Source organism: Salmo salar, chromosome 15 (assembly GCF_965601325.2).
Source record: "Salmo salar chromosome 15, fSalSal1, whole genome shotgun sequence".
NCBI lineage: Eukaryota > Metazoa > Chordata > Actinopteri > Salmoniformes > Salmonidae > Salmo > Salmo salar.
Window position 1 is genome coordinate 58,167,538 of NC_138305.1, and position 14,741 is coordinate 58,182,278.

At 44.7% G+C, this 14,741-nt stretch overlaps 1 protein-coding gene across 2 annotated transcripts in view; it reads left to right on the plus strand.

Moving 5' to 3' along the window:
- Positions 1–14,741, plus strand: part of LOC106571563 (MAX gene-associated protein-like) — a 44,649-nt gene that overhangs the window by 9,145 nt on the left and 20,763 nt on the right. The window contains exons 3-9 of one of the 2 annotated variants that reach the window (XM_014144753.3): positions 5,000–5,792; positions 5,957–6,035; positions 8,107–8,692; positions 8,902–9,127; positions 9,193–9,421; positions 9,600–9,781; positions 10,037–10,198. In XM_014144753.3, the coding sequence (XP_014000228.3) occupies positions 5,000–5,792; positions 5,957–6,035; positions 8,107–8,692; positions 8,902–9,127; positions 9,193–9,421; positions 9,600–9,781; positions 10,037–10,198 (2,257 nt within the window). The remainder of the gene's footprint in view (positions 1–4,999; positions 5,793–5,956; positions 6,036–8,106; positions 8,693–8,901; positions 9,128–9,192; positions 9,422–9,599; positions 9,782–10,036; positions 10,199–14,741) is intronic. The other variant, XM_045695866.2, reaches the window with a different exon arrangement.

Consider the following 14,741-nt stretch of genomic DNA (forward strand, 5'->3'; position numbering starts at 1 on the left):
CTCTGGTGGACAGTCTTGCTTTTTGAGCAAGGCTGTTCATTCTTCACCCTTAAGGTGTATATGGCAGCTATTTCAGCGTGTGATGTGGGAAGTGAGCTGTGCGTTTTTTAAAAGGTGTGCACCGTCTCAGGCTGGAGGGTTTACGCATGGTTAGTTTCAATGTCTCTGCATGTTGTCCATACTGTAGGGCTATCTTCTTGGTCTTTGCCATGTAACAGAGTTCTATCAGTAGCCTTGTTTGTATTATCCCTATGTTAGCCTTCTGTCCTCCACACACACACACACACACACACACACACACACACACACACACATTCTTAGCCTATTTCGCCCATTTAGGGTTTGGATGTGTTGTGTGAGCCCTCTTTAAATCAATGTAGTGTGTGGATCCAAAAGTCCTGTCCTACAAGTCGCCCTGCTCGTGGCTTTGGCCTCGGCTAAACACATTGGACCTCTCTAAGGGTTATCCGTTCACCCCTCCTGTATGAATTTCACCCTTGGCGACTCTAAGGTCTCTTTGCGTCCTAATGCGGCCTTCGCCCCTAAGGTCATGACTAGGGTTGCACATTTTGGGGTATATTCAGAGGTGGGAATTAACGGGAATATATGGGAATTAACGGGAATATATGGGAATTAACGGGAAGATATGGGAATTAATGAAAATATATGCAAATGAATATTAATACCATTTAAATGTAGATGTTTTTTTGCATTGGATATATTTACCATATCATATGGAGACAAACAAACCTTTTACCTTACCATAAGTAGACATAATTGCAAATGATGAAATCCTTCCAATAGAAAAAAATGTAGTTACGAATTGAACTTTAATGAAATTAGTTGACTATTCACATGGAATGATTTCAGTGAACAACAAAAGAAAAGGAATATTGAATGATACCCAATGATCCATTGCATCTCCCAAAAACGTTTTCAACATACATCTGTAAAATGATAGTCTACAAACTAAAGCTTTGGTTGTCTTCCTCTCAGGCTTCCATGTCTTCTCCCTGGACCTCCTCAATGTCCACCTCTTGAACATCAGACTCTGAGGCCTCATCTTCACTGTCACTTTCCAACCTTGTTGAGGATGGCTCGAATTTGCCCGGATGGCCAGCAGTATTTCAACCCTTGTATTGGTCAGCCTGTTGTGTGGTGTGTGTGTGTGGTGTGTGTGTGTTCCCAAACATGGACCAGTTGTGCTCTGAGGTGGCTGATGTTGGTGGGATTTGGAGGATGATGGAGGCAACAGGGGAAAGAGCCTCAGATCCACAAAGTCCCTTCCACCAGGTGGCTGATGAGATATGTTGGCACGACTGCCATATTACATCTCCATCCCAAAGCCCTTGCTTGGAAGTGTACTTCGCCAGACTGCCAAGAACCTTTCCCTCATCCAGGCCAAGGTGACGAGACACAGTAGTGATTACACCATAGGCCTTGTTGATCTCTGAACCAGACAGGATGCTCTTGCCAGCATACTTGGGGTCCAACATGTACGCTGCGGCATGTATGAGCTTCAGACAGAAGTCTTCACGCTTTTTGATGTATTTCAGAACTGCAGTTTCCTCTGCTTGGAGCAACAGTGAAGTGGGCAGAGCAGTACGGATTTCTTCTCTTACATCTGCAAGCAGAGTCTGAACATCAGACAGGATGCCATGGCTACTGCTATCGGTTTCAGGCTGCTTACCACTCTCTCCCAAAATACAGTGGGGGAAAAAAGTATTTGATCCCCTGCTGATTTTGTACGTTTGCCCACTTACAAAGAAATGATCAGTCTATAATTTTAATGGTAGGTTTATATGAACAGTGAGAGACAGAATAACAACAAAAAAATCCAGAAAAACGCATGTCAAAAATGTTATAAAATGATTTCCATTTTAATGAGTGAAAAAAGTATTTGTCCCCTCTGCAAAACATGACTTAGTACTTGGTGGCAAAACCCTTGTTGGCAATCAGAGGTCAGACGTTTCTTGTAGTTAGCCACCAGGTTTGCACACATCTCAGGAGGGATTTTGTCCCACTCCTCTTTGCAGATCTTCTCCAAGTCATTAAGGTTTCGAGGCTGACGTTTGGCAACTCGAACCTTCAGCTCCCTCCACAGATTTTCTATGGGATTAAGGTCTGGAGACTGGCTAGGCCACTCCAGGACCTTAATGTGCTTCTTCTTGAGCTACTCCTTTGTTGCCTTGGCCGTGTGTTTTGGGTCATTGTCATGCTGGAATACCCATCCACGACCCATTTTCAATGCCCTGGCTGAGGGAAGGAGGTTCTCACCCAAGATTTGACAGTACATGGCGGTGTCAAACGATGTGGTGAAGTTGTCCTGTCCCCTTAGCAGAAAAACACCCCCAAAGCATAATGTTTCCACCTCCATGTTTGACGGTGGAGATGGTGTTCTTGGGGTCATAGGCAGCATTCCTCCTCCTCCAAACACGGCGAGTTGAGTTGATGCCAAAGAGCTCCATTTTGGTCTCATCTGACCACAACACTTTCACCAGTTGTCCTCTGAATCATTCAGATGTTCATTGGCAAACTTCAGACGGGCATGTATATGTATTCTTGAGCAGGGGGACCTTCCGGGTGCTGCAGGATTTCAGTCCTTCACGGCGTAGTGTGTTACCAATTGTTTTCTCTGTGACTATGGTCCCAGCTGCCTTGAGATCATTGAAAAGATCCTCCCGTGTAGTTCTGGGCTGATTCCTCACCATTCTCATGATCATTGCAACCCCACGAGGTGAGATCTTGCATGGAGCCCCAGGCCGAAGGATATTGACAGTTCTTTTGTGTTTCTTCCATTTGCGAATAATCACACCAAATGTTGTCACCTTCTCACCAAGATGCTTGGCGATGGTCTTGTAGCCCATTCCAGCCTTGTGTAGGTCTACAATCTTGTCCCTGACATCCTTGGAGAGTGCTTTGGTCTTGGCCATGGTGGAGAGTTTGGAATCTGATTGATTGATTGCTTCTGTGGACAGGTGTCTTTTTTACAGGTAACAAGCTGCGGTTAGGAGCACTCCCTTTAAGAGTGTGCTCCTAATCTCAGCTCGTTACCTGTATAAAAGACACCTGGGAGCCATACATCATTCTGATTGAGAGGGGGTCAAATACTTATTTCCCTCATAAAAATGCAAATCAATTTATAACATTTTTGACATGTGTTTTTCTGGATATTTTTGTTGTTATTCTGTCTCTCACTGTTCAAATAAACCTACCATTATAATTATAGACTGATCCTTTCTTTATCAGTGGGCAAGCATACAAAATCAGCAGGGGATCAAATACTTTTTCCCCCCACTGTACATCATCCAGGAGGATCCTCTTAATGGGGCTGTCCATATCGGCAGACTGTGATATGGCCATTTCTTGGAGAGACTCCTTCCCCTCCAGGAGACTGTCAAACATGATGACAACACCACCCCAATGGGTGTTGCTGGGCAGCTTCAATGTGGTGCTCTTATTCTTCTCACTTTGCTTGGTGAGGTAGATTGCTGCTATAACTTGATAATCCTTCACATATCTAACCATTTCATTGGCTCTCTTGTAGAGTGTATCCATTGTTTTCAATGCCATGATGTCCTTGAGGAGCAGATTTAATGCATGAGCAGCACAGCCAATGGGTGTGATGTGAGGGTAGGACTCCTCCACTTTAGACCAAGCAGCCTTCATGTTTGCAGCATTGTCTGTCACCAGTGTGAATACCTTCTGAATACCTCAGACTACTATTTACTAGTTAACAAAAAAGCATGTATGTCATATAAAATATATTCACCTCACCCAGTATTGCAATCAAAACTTACCAGAAAGCATGTAGTCCTTGGCTCAGACAGTGTAGTAGTGTGGGTTCAATAGCATCTCATTAGCGTGCAAGATCTTGAGAATCAGCTGTACATGTGATGGAAGAATGCACTGTGCATGCAGAGGGTTGCAATTCCATTGAATTGGGGATAGTTTAACCAAAATATGCCACAAGACCTAGAATTGCCTTATGTGTATCCCACATAATGAATTTAAGCTAAATGAATTTAAACAAAATTCCCCAATATTTACAAATAAGTTTCCGCCGCTTTGCAACCATTGTCATGACTATCCTACAGGTCTCTAGCTTACATTCCCTGTGTCTTTGAGCGGACCAGGGGTGTCCGTTTGTGTGACCAACTTTTTGTCTGGTTTGCAAATCTTGCTCGTGGTAGAGTGCTTTCCAAGCAGCATCTTTCCCACTGGATTGTGGAGGCAATTTCTCTGGCATATGACAGCAAAAGGCAGGAATTACCTAATGATCTATGTGCTCACTCCACCAGGGGTCTGGCTGCATCTTGGGCATTGTTTTAAAGGGTTGCCTGTGCTGTGTCGAGTTGGCATCACCACACACTTTTTTTGTGAAGTTTTATCGCTTGGATGTCACTGCCCACAGTGTGCTTATGGCTAGGCCAGGAGAAGGTCATTAGGCAGCGCGCAGATTGCGCAGTACCTGGGACCGCAGGTTTTCCTGTCAGGTTGGTGGTCTGCCATGGGCCATTTTATTTGGTGTCTGCTGGGGTTCGCTTGGGGTGTGATTTCATGTCCCCGTAGCTGTGTTGTACCGAGTTGACCGACTAAAAGGAAACATAAAGTTATGACTATAACTACAGTTCCCTGAAGGAGGAAAATGAGGTACAACACCTGTTTGGCCCGCTCTGCCCAGTTCTGGGCTCGGTGAAGAGCGGTACTGAATTTAAGAAATGAATCCGTGCATGGGGTTTATCACCTGTGGAAGGTGGGGCTTCCGGTGAGGCACTGTGTTCATTGGCCTTGTCAGATGGGATTCTAATGTTCTTCAGTAGAGGGAACTAGCACGCGAACTCCCCACAGCTGTGTTGTACCTCGTTTTCCTCCTTTAGGGAACAGTAGTTATAGTAATAACTGTATGTTTTCCTTGATGTGTGTTCACTGAATGTTATTCATTTTGACATACATTTTTGATACACCGATCCAATTGTATTTATTTTTTCATATTTAGACCAAATCGCTCATTGTGTTGTAGCATGAAGAAAGATTATCTCTCTACTATTCACCCTGTGGAGGCTGAAGTCTCAGGAAAGCTGAGGAGAGTTGCCCCTGGTACAGCCCCTCCAGCAGACTCCAATGCCAGCCAGACTGATGTGTCTGCCAGTGAGGAGGGGATAGATCTTGACGATAGTGATGGTGACCACGTCTTCCACAGACGGTACCTCCAAGCCCAGCTAGCCCTGCCTTCAGGAGCCTCCAGGCCTGGGGAGAGACAGGGGGCTGGGGAGGAGAGACAAGGTGGGGCTGGGACGGACCCCTTCATACAGGCCAGCCTGACTGCTAACCCTCATAATGCTACACAGTATGCTGTGTTACACACCAACAGCTGTTCAAAGCCTTCAGAACCTTCCACTGTAGAACCAATGAAGTCTGAGGTTCCGTCCTCAAAGAAGGTTACGTTTGTAGAACCCACCATGACCTCGCCCATTTTGGTTCCCGAACCTCAAGAGGGCAAGGCTGCCAGCTTAACCCCTAAAACATCCAAATTACAGAAGATCGCTCCCAAACCTTTCCCCCCTACCCCCTCACCTGCAACCCCCACCACCTCACCCTTTGCCATCCCAAAGCCATGGAAGAAGGGGCGGAAATCAGGGGGCAATCGTTGGGGCAATGCAGGAAGAGTCACTAAGGGGACTAATGTGGCGATGGCGGCTGTCACGTTAACAAGCAGCCCGGTAACTGTCGCTATGCAGCCGCAACTGGACGACGTGGAGGGTCTACTTTTTGTGTCCTTTACTTCCAAGGTAAAACACAACACTCGTGCTCTGAGAGTTATGGGGGGAAAAAAGAGTTTCAGACAACTGTTCATTTAGATCCCCTGAGTCGAAAATATAAGTGGGAAACTTTGTGTATATTTGCTGAAGGTGCAGATGGTATTGAACATGTAATCTCTTCCTCTGTGTCACAGGAAGCTCTTGGTGTCCGTGTGGAGGATATGCCACCCAGTAACACGTCACCAGTCATGCAGGAACACCCAGAGAGAACTGGTGAGGCTGCAAAGAAGTTCTGTTCTACTGTACACACTCTGAAAGGGGCTTGTCATTCTCTAGCAGCGTATTTGGCAACAAGACGCCTGGAGACACACAAAATAGAACATCAACGCCAACTGTCTTTTTCACTGATTGCCATTCACAATGCAGTATGATATGGGATGTCAACACAAGACTTACTTGCTTTCACTGGGTTATTATTCATTCTCATTTGAGTACAGCCACTATTAGCAGGCCCAGGGATTTTGTCATAGTTGCCAACAAGGGAACGTATTAATAGACATAACATTTCTCAATTAGGGAATAATACTAACGCCTAGCCAAGTAGTAAATGAATTACACTTGAAAGTAGGGCTGGGCGATATAGCCAAAATATCATATATGGTGTTTTTCAAATGTTGGACAGTATTTGACGGTATTTTATGTTTTTGATTAATAAAAGTTCTACATGTGCTTTATGACTAGTACGTGACCCTACGGTGGCCACACATACATTCTAAATGATTTCAATGGGTCTTTCTCCATTCTGATTGTTTTATACTGTTCAACTTCAACCTAAAATCATTTCCTGCATTTCCTGCACTCATTTGAGATCATTTCCACACTGCCACGATATGGGCAAAAATACTAGGCCTTATTTTTAACCAAATGTTGCAATTGCGATTTAGATCAAAACACTTGGGTGAACTTTTGGAATCATGGAAAATAGAATGTTTATTCTAATTCTATATTTAAAATATAAATAATAGTGGGCATGTTGAATACAGTGTTTGACATGACAACGAATGAAAATGCCATGGACGAGTTACTGTGACAGGGTCGGAACCAAAGTGATGTTCAGTGTTTCCTAGGGGACCCTATAATCTTTGGCTACATTAAATCTTTATTCATGTAGCCAACATATTCATGCTTCGCCTATTCCTCTTTGATTTAGAAGATACTGTTGCACAAACAACATGCCTCCACCAGCACTGGTATCAGGCTGTATTAGCTAGCTACGTTTGCTCTGACTCAGTTCTTTTATTAGCTAGTTAGCTAGCCAGCTATCTAGCGATTAGAATTAGTGGCTAACACGATTTAGCTTAACTTGCTAAGAAAAAACAAACTAGCTCAAATCAAATGTTATTAGTCACATGCGCCCGAATACAACAGGTGTAGACCTTACAGTGAAATGCTTACTTACAAGCCCCTAACCAACAGTGCAGTTTCAGAAAATACGGATAAGAATTAGAGCTAAAAGTAACATGTAAACAAAGAGGAACAGTAAAAAATCATAATGTAAACAGGGGGGTGCCGGTACAGAGTCAATGTGTGGGGGCACTGGTTAGTTGAGGTAGTATGTACATGTAGGTAGAGTTAATTAAAGTGACTATGCATAGATAACAACAGAGATTGGCTGTGGTGTGGAGGGGGGGGGGGGACAATGCAAATAGTCTGGTTAGCCATTTGACTAGATGTCCAGGAGTCTTATGGCTTGGGGGTAGAAGCTGTTTAGAAGCCTCTGTTTGAGATGTAAGAAACAGAAGCTAATATTGTAGTTATAGAACGCTTGTGGATTTATATTAAAATCAAAGTGGAAACAACATTGTTGTCATCAACATTGTTGCATGTGCTGCATTGACCATGCGGACTGATCGAAAGTATCTCCCTCCACAGCTATTACTGTGGTAGAATGGGGGAGTGTTAATGGCTGAGGTTATTGTTTGGTCCAATAACAACCCCCAAGCCCCAACCTCGTCAGTGCTTGCAGATCTGAAGGGACTGGATAGTTGCAATATACTTAGTCTCCAAACCCTAAAGAGGTAGTGGCTAGGCGAAGGGTCTAGTTGTTGATTTAGAATTGGGCCTGTATCTCTTCTCTAATGGCCTTGTCTCCTCCAAACACTAAGGGGGTAGAGGCTAGGTGAAGGGTCTAGTTGTTGATTTAGAATTGGGCCTGTATCTCTTCTCTAATGGCCTTGTCTCCTCCAAACACTAAGGGGGTAGAGGCTAGGTGAAGGGTCTAGTTGTTGATTTGAAATCGGGCCCATGTCTCTCTCTCTAATGACCTTGTCGCCTCTCTGTGCAGATGGAAGCAGGTCCTTTGTCTCCAGGACAGGGAAGACCAGTGACCTGACCAAAATCAAGGGCTGGAGGGACAAGTTCATCAGGACCAGAGTGTCCTCTCAGAACCACAACCCCAACCGCTCTGCCTTCTGCAGCGACATGCTCGACCAGTACCTGGAGAGAGAGGCCCAGCGAATCAGAGCCTGCACCGACGTCTTCTCCCACAACCCCCTGGGCTCCGTGGCCTATCAGCTACCTGTGACCAGCACCAGCTACGTGCGGACCCAGGACAGCATTTTGAAGATGCGCCACCCTCCGCCTCAGCCACCTGCCTTCTGTAGACCCTGCCCCCTCTCCCGGAAACCTCTTCTGTACTCTGCTCTAAAGAAGCCCCCTCCACCTATCACCGACCACGTGACCCCTCCTAAAGCAGCCAAGCCCAAACCAAAACATGCACCACCACAAGGCAAACAGCACCATATAACACCAGCGCAGGGCAGAGGCAGATTCGCCTCTGTACTACGGCCCGTTCAGGTCTCCAACAGTAACAAAACAACTGCTGCTGAAGCTACAGCTGAGGTGAAAGTCACCAGCCCTAATGCACAAAGGTAAGGGCATGCTACTACAGACACGTTATACCCATGCCAAGTCATACAGTATAGACATCTATATATATTTTATGATGAATATGAACTGAGTCTGACATTTTTCATGTGCTGTAGATATTTGTGTTTGGGATTGAGCATGTCTCCTTTTTTTTTTTTACCCTACAATGGACAATAAAGCTTTTTATTATACATTATCCTTGTATCAATAGGTCACTTCCAGGTAAGGGCGCAGTGAGGAGGGACACCAGCCCAGGAGGAAGCCTCTCCAGCGGGTTGAGTGGCCTTTCTAAGAACCAGCTCAGACTGCTTGGCCTCTCTAAGATCCAGCTGAAAATGATGGAGATGGAGGATGCCACCTTCTACCAGGGACGCGACAGAACACACATCACTACTGAGAGGGTGGAGACGGCCCTGATGGCCCTGCTCACTGCACAGGTAGGTCTGACACACACAAACACACATACACACCGTCTGATGGTCTCTCTGTCTGTACCCTTCAGGGTCTTCCTAAGATTAGAGCCCCCAAGGCCAGCCCAGTGGACGGTCCAGAGTGTGGTTCTGACTTCTGCAGGCTGGGGTGTGTGTGTTCCAGCCTGGCCCGGGTGTCCAGGGGTCCACTCCACTGCTACAGGCCAGACTGTATGTTGGGCTGCACCTGCTTCAAATGCAAGATTACCAAACAGACCACAGCAGCAGATAATCACCAGAACCAGATGCTTCCTGTTTACAGTAAGTTTAAATCCAGGGTGACTGGATTTGGGGACTTGTGAGAGGGCGCCAAAGGCAAATGACTGTCTCAGAATGTACAACAATGTTGCATTCTATTCTCTTATTGACCAAATGAATGAAACATTGCACATCAACTTGAACAAGCTAATGAACGTTTCCTCCTTCTCTCCCTGTCCAGCTATGTCTAAGGTGGACCATGAGGTCCAGCCCAATCAAGGCATCCGCATCTTTACCCTGTGGGACCTCACCTCAGGGGTGGACCCCGAGCCCCTCTTCATCCCCAAAACTGCTGCCAACATACCCATCAAGCCTCTAACCAGGATCTACCACCTTGATTACATCCCTCGTCTCACCCCTAAGGTAAATGCCACTGTCACAGTATGCTCACAAATGGCACCCTTTTCCCTTTATAGTGCACTACTTTTGACCAAAGCCATATGGGCCCTGAACAAAAGTAGTGCACTATATAGGAAACAGGGTAAAATTTGGGATACAGCCAATAGTGTCAAACTACCACCCTGAAAAGTCACAGGACTGGAGCAAATGGTGAAAATGTTGATTTCAGAAAAGATGTATATGAAAAAGATATGACGGATTGTATGTGTCTGTCTGCAGCTGCGAGAGGAGGACAAGGACCCAGTCCACAAGTACGTTGAGAGTGTGATGACGTGTGCCCGCGTCAGAGAGTTCAACACCAAACCCCCTCCCCAGATGCTGCCGCCACAGGTGCACCTATTCAACGACAGTAACGGTTTCATCATCCCCAGCAGCGGAAAGGTAAGTCTGAACACGCATGCACACACTAAATAGTTATTGTCGGAATAGATGCGTCAACTTTTTATAGACCGTTTAACCCACTAAGGTCGACGTCTTCGCCCCCCCCACGGAAATCGAATTAGCATAATAAAACAATCCCCATAAAAATCTGTCAGTTTAAACTATAGATATCTTGTTTTCTTTGCATTGGATGTGTCTTAATCCACTGCATTCGCCTATGTCACACTTCTGCATCTGCAGTGAAAGGTGACAGAGCTAGAGCAGTGTTTATCAGGCCATGAGATATCCCGAAAATCGGTCTTCGAAACAAAAATCTTCTGTTGCGTTTGAAGGATTTGGCCTACAAACTATTATGACCCCTCTACGGAAAGATGAGACTCTCGTGAACACGATGGTGTTCTCCGTTTTGCTCCACACGTGTCTTGGGACTCGTCTGAAGTTGGTACAGCCGATCTGCCAACTTCTGTCTGTAGCGTCCGAACAGTTTGGCCTATACACTAATATGACCTCTCTGTGGAAAAGTGAGACTCTCACGAACATGTACAAGTTTTGCACGAGGACGCCCACAGGCCTCACAACACTCGTCTGAAGTAGAGGTCGGCCGATTATGATTTTTCAACGCCGATACCGATTATTGGAGGTCCAAAGACCCGATACCGATTAATCGGCCGATTCTTAATTTTTTTAAATGTTTTATTTATTTGTAATAATGACAATTACAACAATACTGAATGAACACTTATTTTAACTTAATATAATACATCAATAAAATCAATTTAGCCTCAAATAAATAATGAAACATGTTCAATTTGGTTTAAATAATGCAAAACAAGGAGAAGAAAGAGAATTGTTGGAGAAGAAAGTAAAAGTGCAATATGTGCCATGTAAGAAAGCTAACGTTTAAGTTCCTTGCTCAGAACATGGGAACATATGAAAGCTGGTGGTTCCTTTTAACATGAGTCTTCAATATTCCCAGGTAAGAAGTTTTAGGTTGTAGTTATTATAGGAATTATAGGACTATTTCTCTCTATACGATTTGTATTTCATATACCTTTGACTATTGGATGTTCTTATAGGCACTTTAGTATTGCCAGTGTAACAGTATAGCTTCCGTCCCTCTCCTCGCTCCTACCTGGGCTCGAACCAGGAACACATTGACAACAGCCACCCTCGAAGCAGCGTTACCCATGCAGAGCAAGGGGAACAACTACTCCAAGTCTCAGAGCGAGTGACGTTTGAAACGCTATTAGCGCGCACCCCGCTAACTAGCTAGCCATTTGACATCGGTTACACCAGCCTCATCTTGGGTGTTGATAGGCTTGAAGGGGTGCGTATAATTTGTGGAACGTTCCAACAGGAATCTGTTCCAAAAAATGTGAAGTAAAAGGTTGCCAACCAACAACACATACAAAGTAGCAACGCATACAAACCTAGCTAACTAGCTGCCGAATAGGCATCAACTCACCACGTAGCTTATTCTTAATGTTTGTCCATAGGCAAACAGAGTGAGGACAGACATTTTTCGGAATAAACATGAGGAGTGAAAAACACAATGAAATAGACCACTCCCTACCAGGTATCTTATTCTGCCGCTTTACAACTTTGTATGCGTTGTTTTTTGGCAACCTTGTTATTTACGAAGTTTTTGGAATATATTCCTGTTGGAACGTTCCACAAATTATACCCACCCGGGTTGAAGTCATAAACAGCGCAATGCTTGAAGCACAGCGAAGGGCTGCTGGCAAAACGCACGAAAGTGCTGTTTGAATGAATGCTTACGAGCCTGCTGGTGCCTACCACTGCTCGGACTGCTCTATCAAATCATATACTTAATTATAATATAATAAACACAGAAATACGAGCCTTAGGTCATTAATATGGTCGAATCCGGAAACTATCATCTCGAAAACAAAACGTTTTTCCTTTCAGTGAAATACTGAACCGTTCCGTATTTTATCTAACGGGTGGCATCCCTAAGTCTAAATATTCCTGTTACATTGCACAACCTTCAATGTTATGTCATAATTACATAAAACTCTGGCAAATTAGTTCGCAACGAGCCAGGCGGCCCCAAATGTTGCATATACCCTGACTCTGCGTGCAATGAACATTTGAGATGTGACACAATTTCATGTTAGTAGGCAATATTAACTAAATATGCAGGTTTAAAAATATATACTTGTGTATTGATTTTAAAGAAAGGCGTTGATGTTTATGGTTAGGTACATTGGTGCAACGACAGTGCTTTTTTCGCAAATGCGCTTGTTAAATCAACACCCGTTTGTCAAAGTAGGCTGTGATTCAATGAGAAATTAACAGGCACCGCATCGATTATATGCAACGCAGGACACGTTAGATAAACTAGTAATATCATCAACCATGTGTAGTTAACTAGTGATTATGTTAAGATTGATAGTTTTTTAGAAGATAAGTTTAATGCTAGCTAGCAACTTACCTTGGCTTCTTGCTGCCCTCGCGTAACAGGTAGTCAGCCTGCCATGCAGGCTCCTCGTGGAGTGCAATGTAAGGCAGGTGGTTAGAGCGTTGGACTAGTAACCAAAGGTTACAAAAACGAATCCCCCCTGAACAAGGCAGTTAACCCCCGTTCCTAGGCCATCATTGAAAATAAGAATGTGTTCCTAATCTGACTTGCCTAGTTAAATAAAGGTGTAAAAAAAAAAAAAAAAAAAAAAAATCGGCAAATCGGTGGCCAAAAATACCGATTACCGATTGTTACGAAAACTTCAAATCAACCCTAATTAATCGGCCATTCCGATTAATCGGTCGACCTCTAGTCTGAAGGTCACCCGGTGCCAGCAATTTTTTTTTAATGGAAGTACAGTACCAGTCAAAAGTTTGGACACACCTACTCACTCAAGGGTTTTTCTTTATTTTTACTATTTTCTACATTTTAGAGTAATAGGGAAGACATCAAAACTATGAAATAACACATATGGAATTACGTAATAACCAAAGTGTTAAACAAATCAATATTAAATCAGCAAACAAAGAAACATCCCTTTTTCAGGACCCTGTCTTTCAAAGATAATTCGTAAAAATCCAAATAACTTAACAGATCTTCATTGTAAAGGGTTTAAACACTGTTTCCCATGCTTGTTCAATGAACCATAAACAATAATGAACATGCACCTGTGGAACGGTCGTTAAGACACTATCAGCTTACAGACGGTAGTCAATTAAGGTCACAGTTATAAAAACTTCGGACACTAAAGAGGCCTTTCTATTGTTCTTATTTTTCAGCGTAAATAACCAACGGACACTAGAGAAGCTTTAACCAAGTTTAATTCTTCCCATAGGTTCTATACAGCTGTAATCAGACAGCAAAACATTTCTCACATCACAGTTATATACCTCCTACTGAAGACACTCCCTCTCTCCAATCCTTAGTTTATGGTCTAACAGGAAAAGAGTAACAAGATCCCAAACCCTTATTACTCCCTTCAGGTGACCTGTCCTCAGCTCCTGACCTCAACCCCTCCATCTAATCCACAGATGTCCATCTGTCTCCCCTGTATCAACACGGTGCTCTGCTCCCTTCCCCCAGCACATTCCAACACATTCCACAGCTATCTGTCCTTCAACAGAGAACCCTTAACTTTCTCCTTTGATTCTATCTATCATTTATTTAATATCTCAATGTTCAAAATGTCGAACCCAACACTACTGACTGTGAAAAACACAAAAAGAAAGATGCCCAGGGTCCCTACTCATCTGCGTGAACGTGCCTTAGGCATGCTGCAAGGAGGCATGAGGACTGCAGATGTGACCAGGGCAATAAATTGCAATGTCCATACTGTGAGACGCCTAAGGCAGCGCTACAGGGAGACAGGATGGACAGCTGATTGTCCTCGCAATGGCAGAGCACGTGTAACAACAGCTGCACAGGATCGGTACATCCGAAACATCACAAGTGCAGGACAGGTACAGGATGGCAACAAAAACTGCCCGGGTTCCACCAGGAACGCACAATCCCTCCATCAGTGCTCAGACTGTCCGCAATAGGCTGAGAGAGGCTGGACTGAGGGATTGTAGGCCTGTTGTAAGGCAGGTCCTCACCAGACATCACTGGCAACGACGTCGCCTATGGGCACAAACCCACCGTCGCTGGACCAGACAGGACTGGCAAAAAGTGCTCTTCACTGACGAGTCGCGGTTTTGTCTCACCAAGGGTGATGGTCGGATTCACGTTTATCGTCGAAGGAATGAGCGTTACACCGAGGCCTGTACTCTGGAGCGGGTTCGATTTGGAGGTGGAGGGTCCGTCAGGGTCTGGGGCGGTGTCACAGCATCATTGGACTGAGCTTGTTGTCATTGCAGGCAATCTCAACGCTGTGCGTTACAGGGAAGATATCCTCCCCCCTCATGTGGTACCCTTCCTGCAGGCTCATCCTGACATGACCCTCCAGCATGACAATGCCACCAGCCATACTGCTCGTTCTGTGCGTGATTTCCTGCAAGACAGGAATGTCAGTGTTCTGCCATGGCCAGCGAAGAGCCCGGACCTCATGTCTAGGACCTGTTG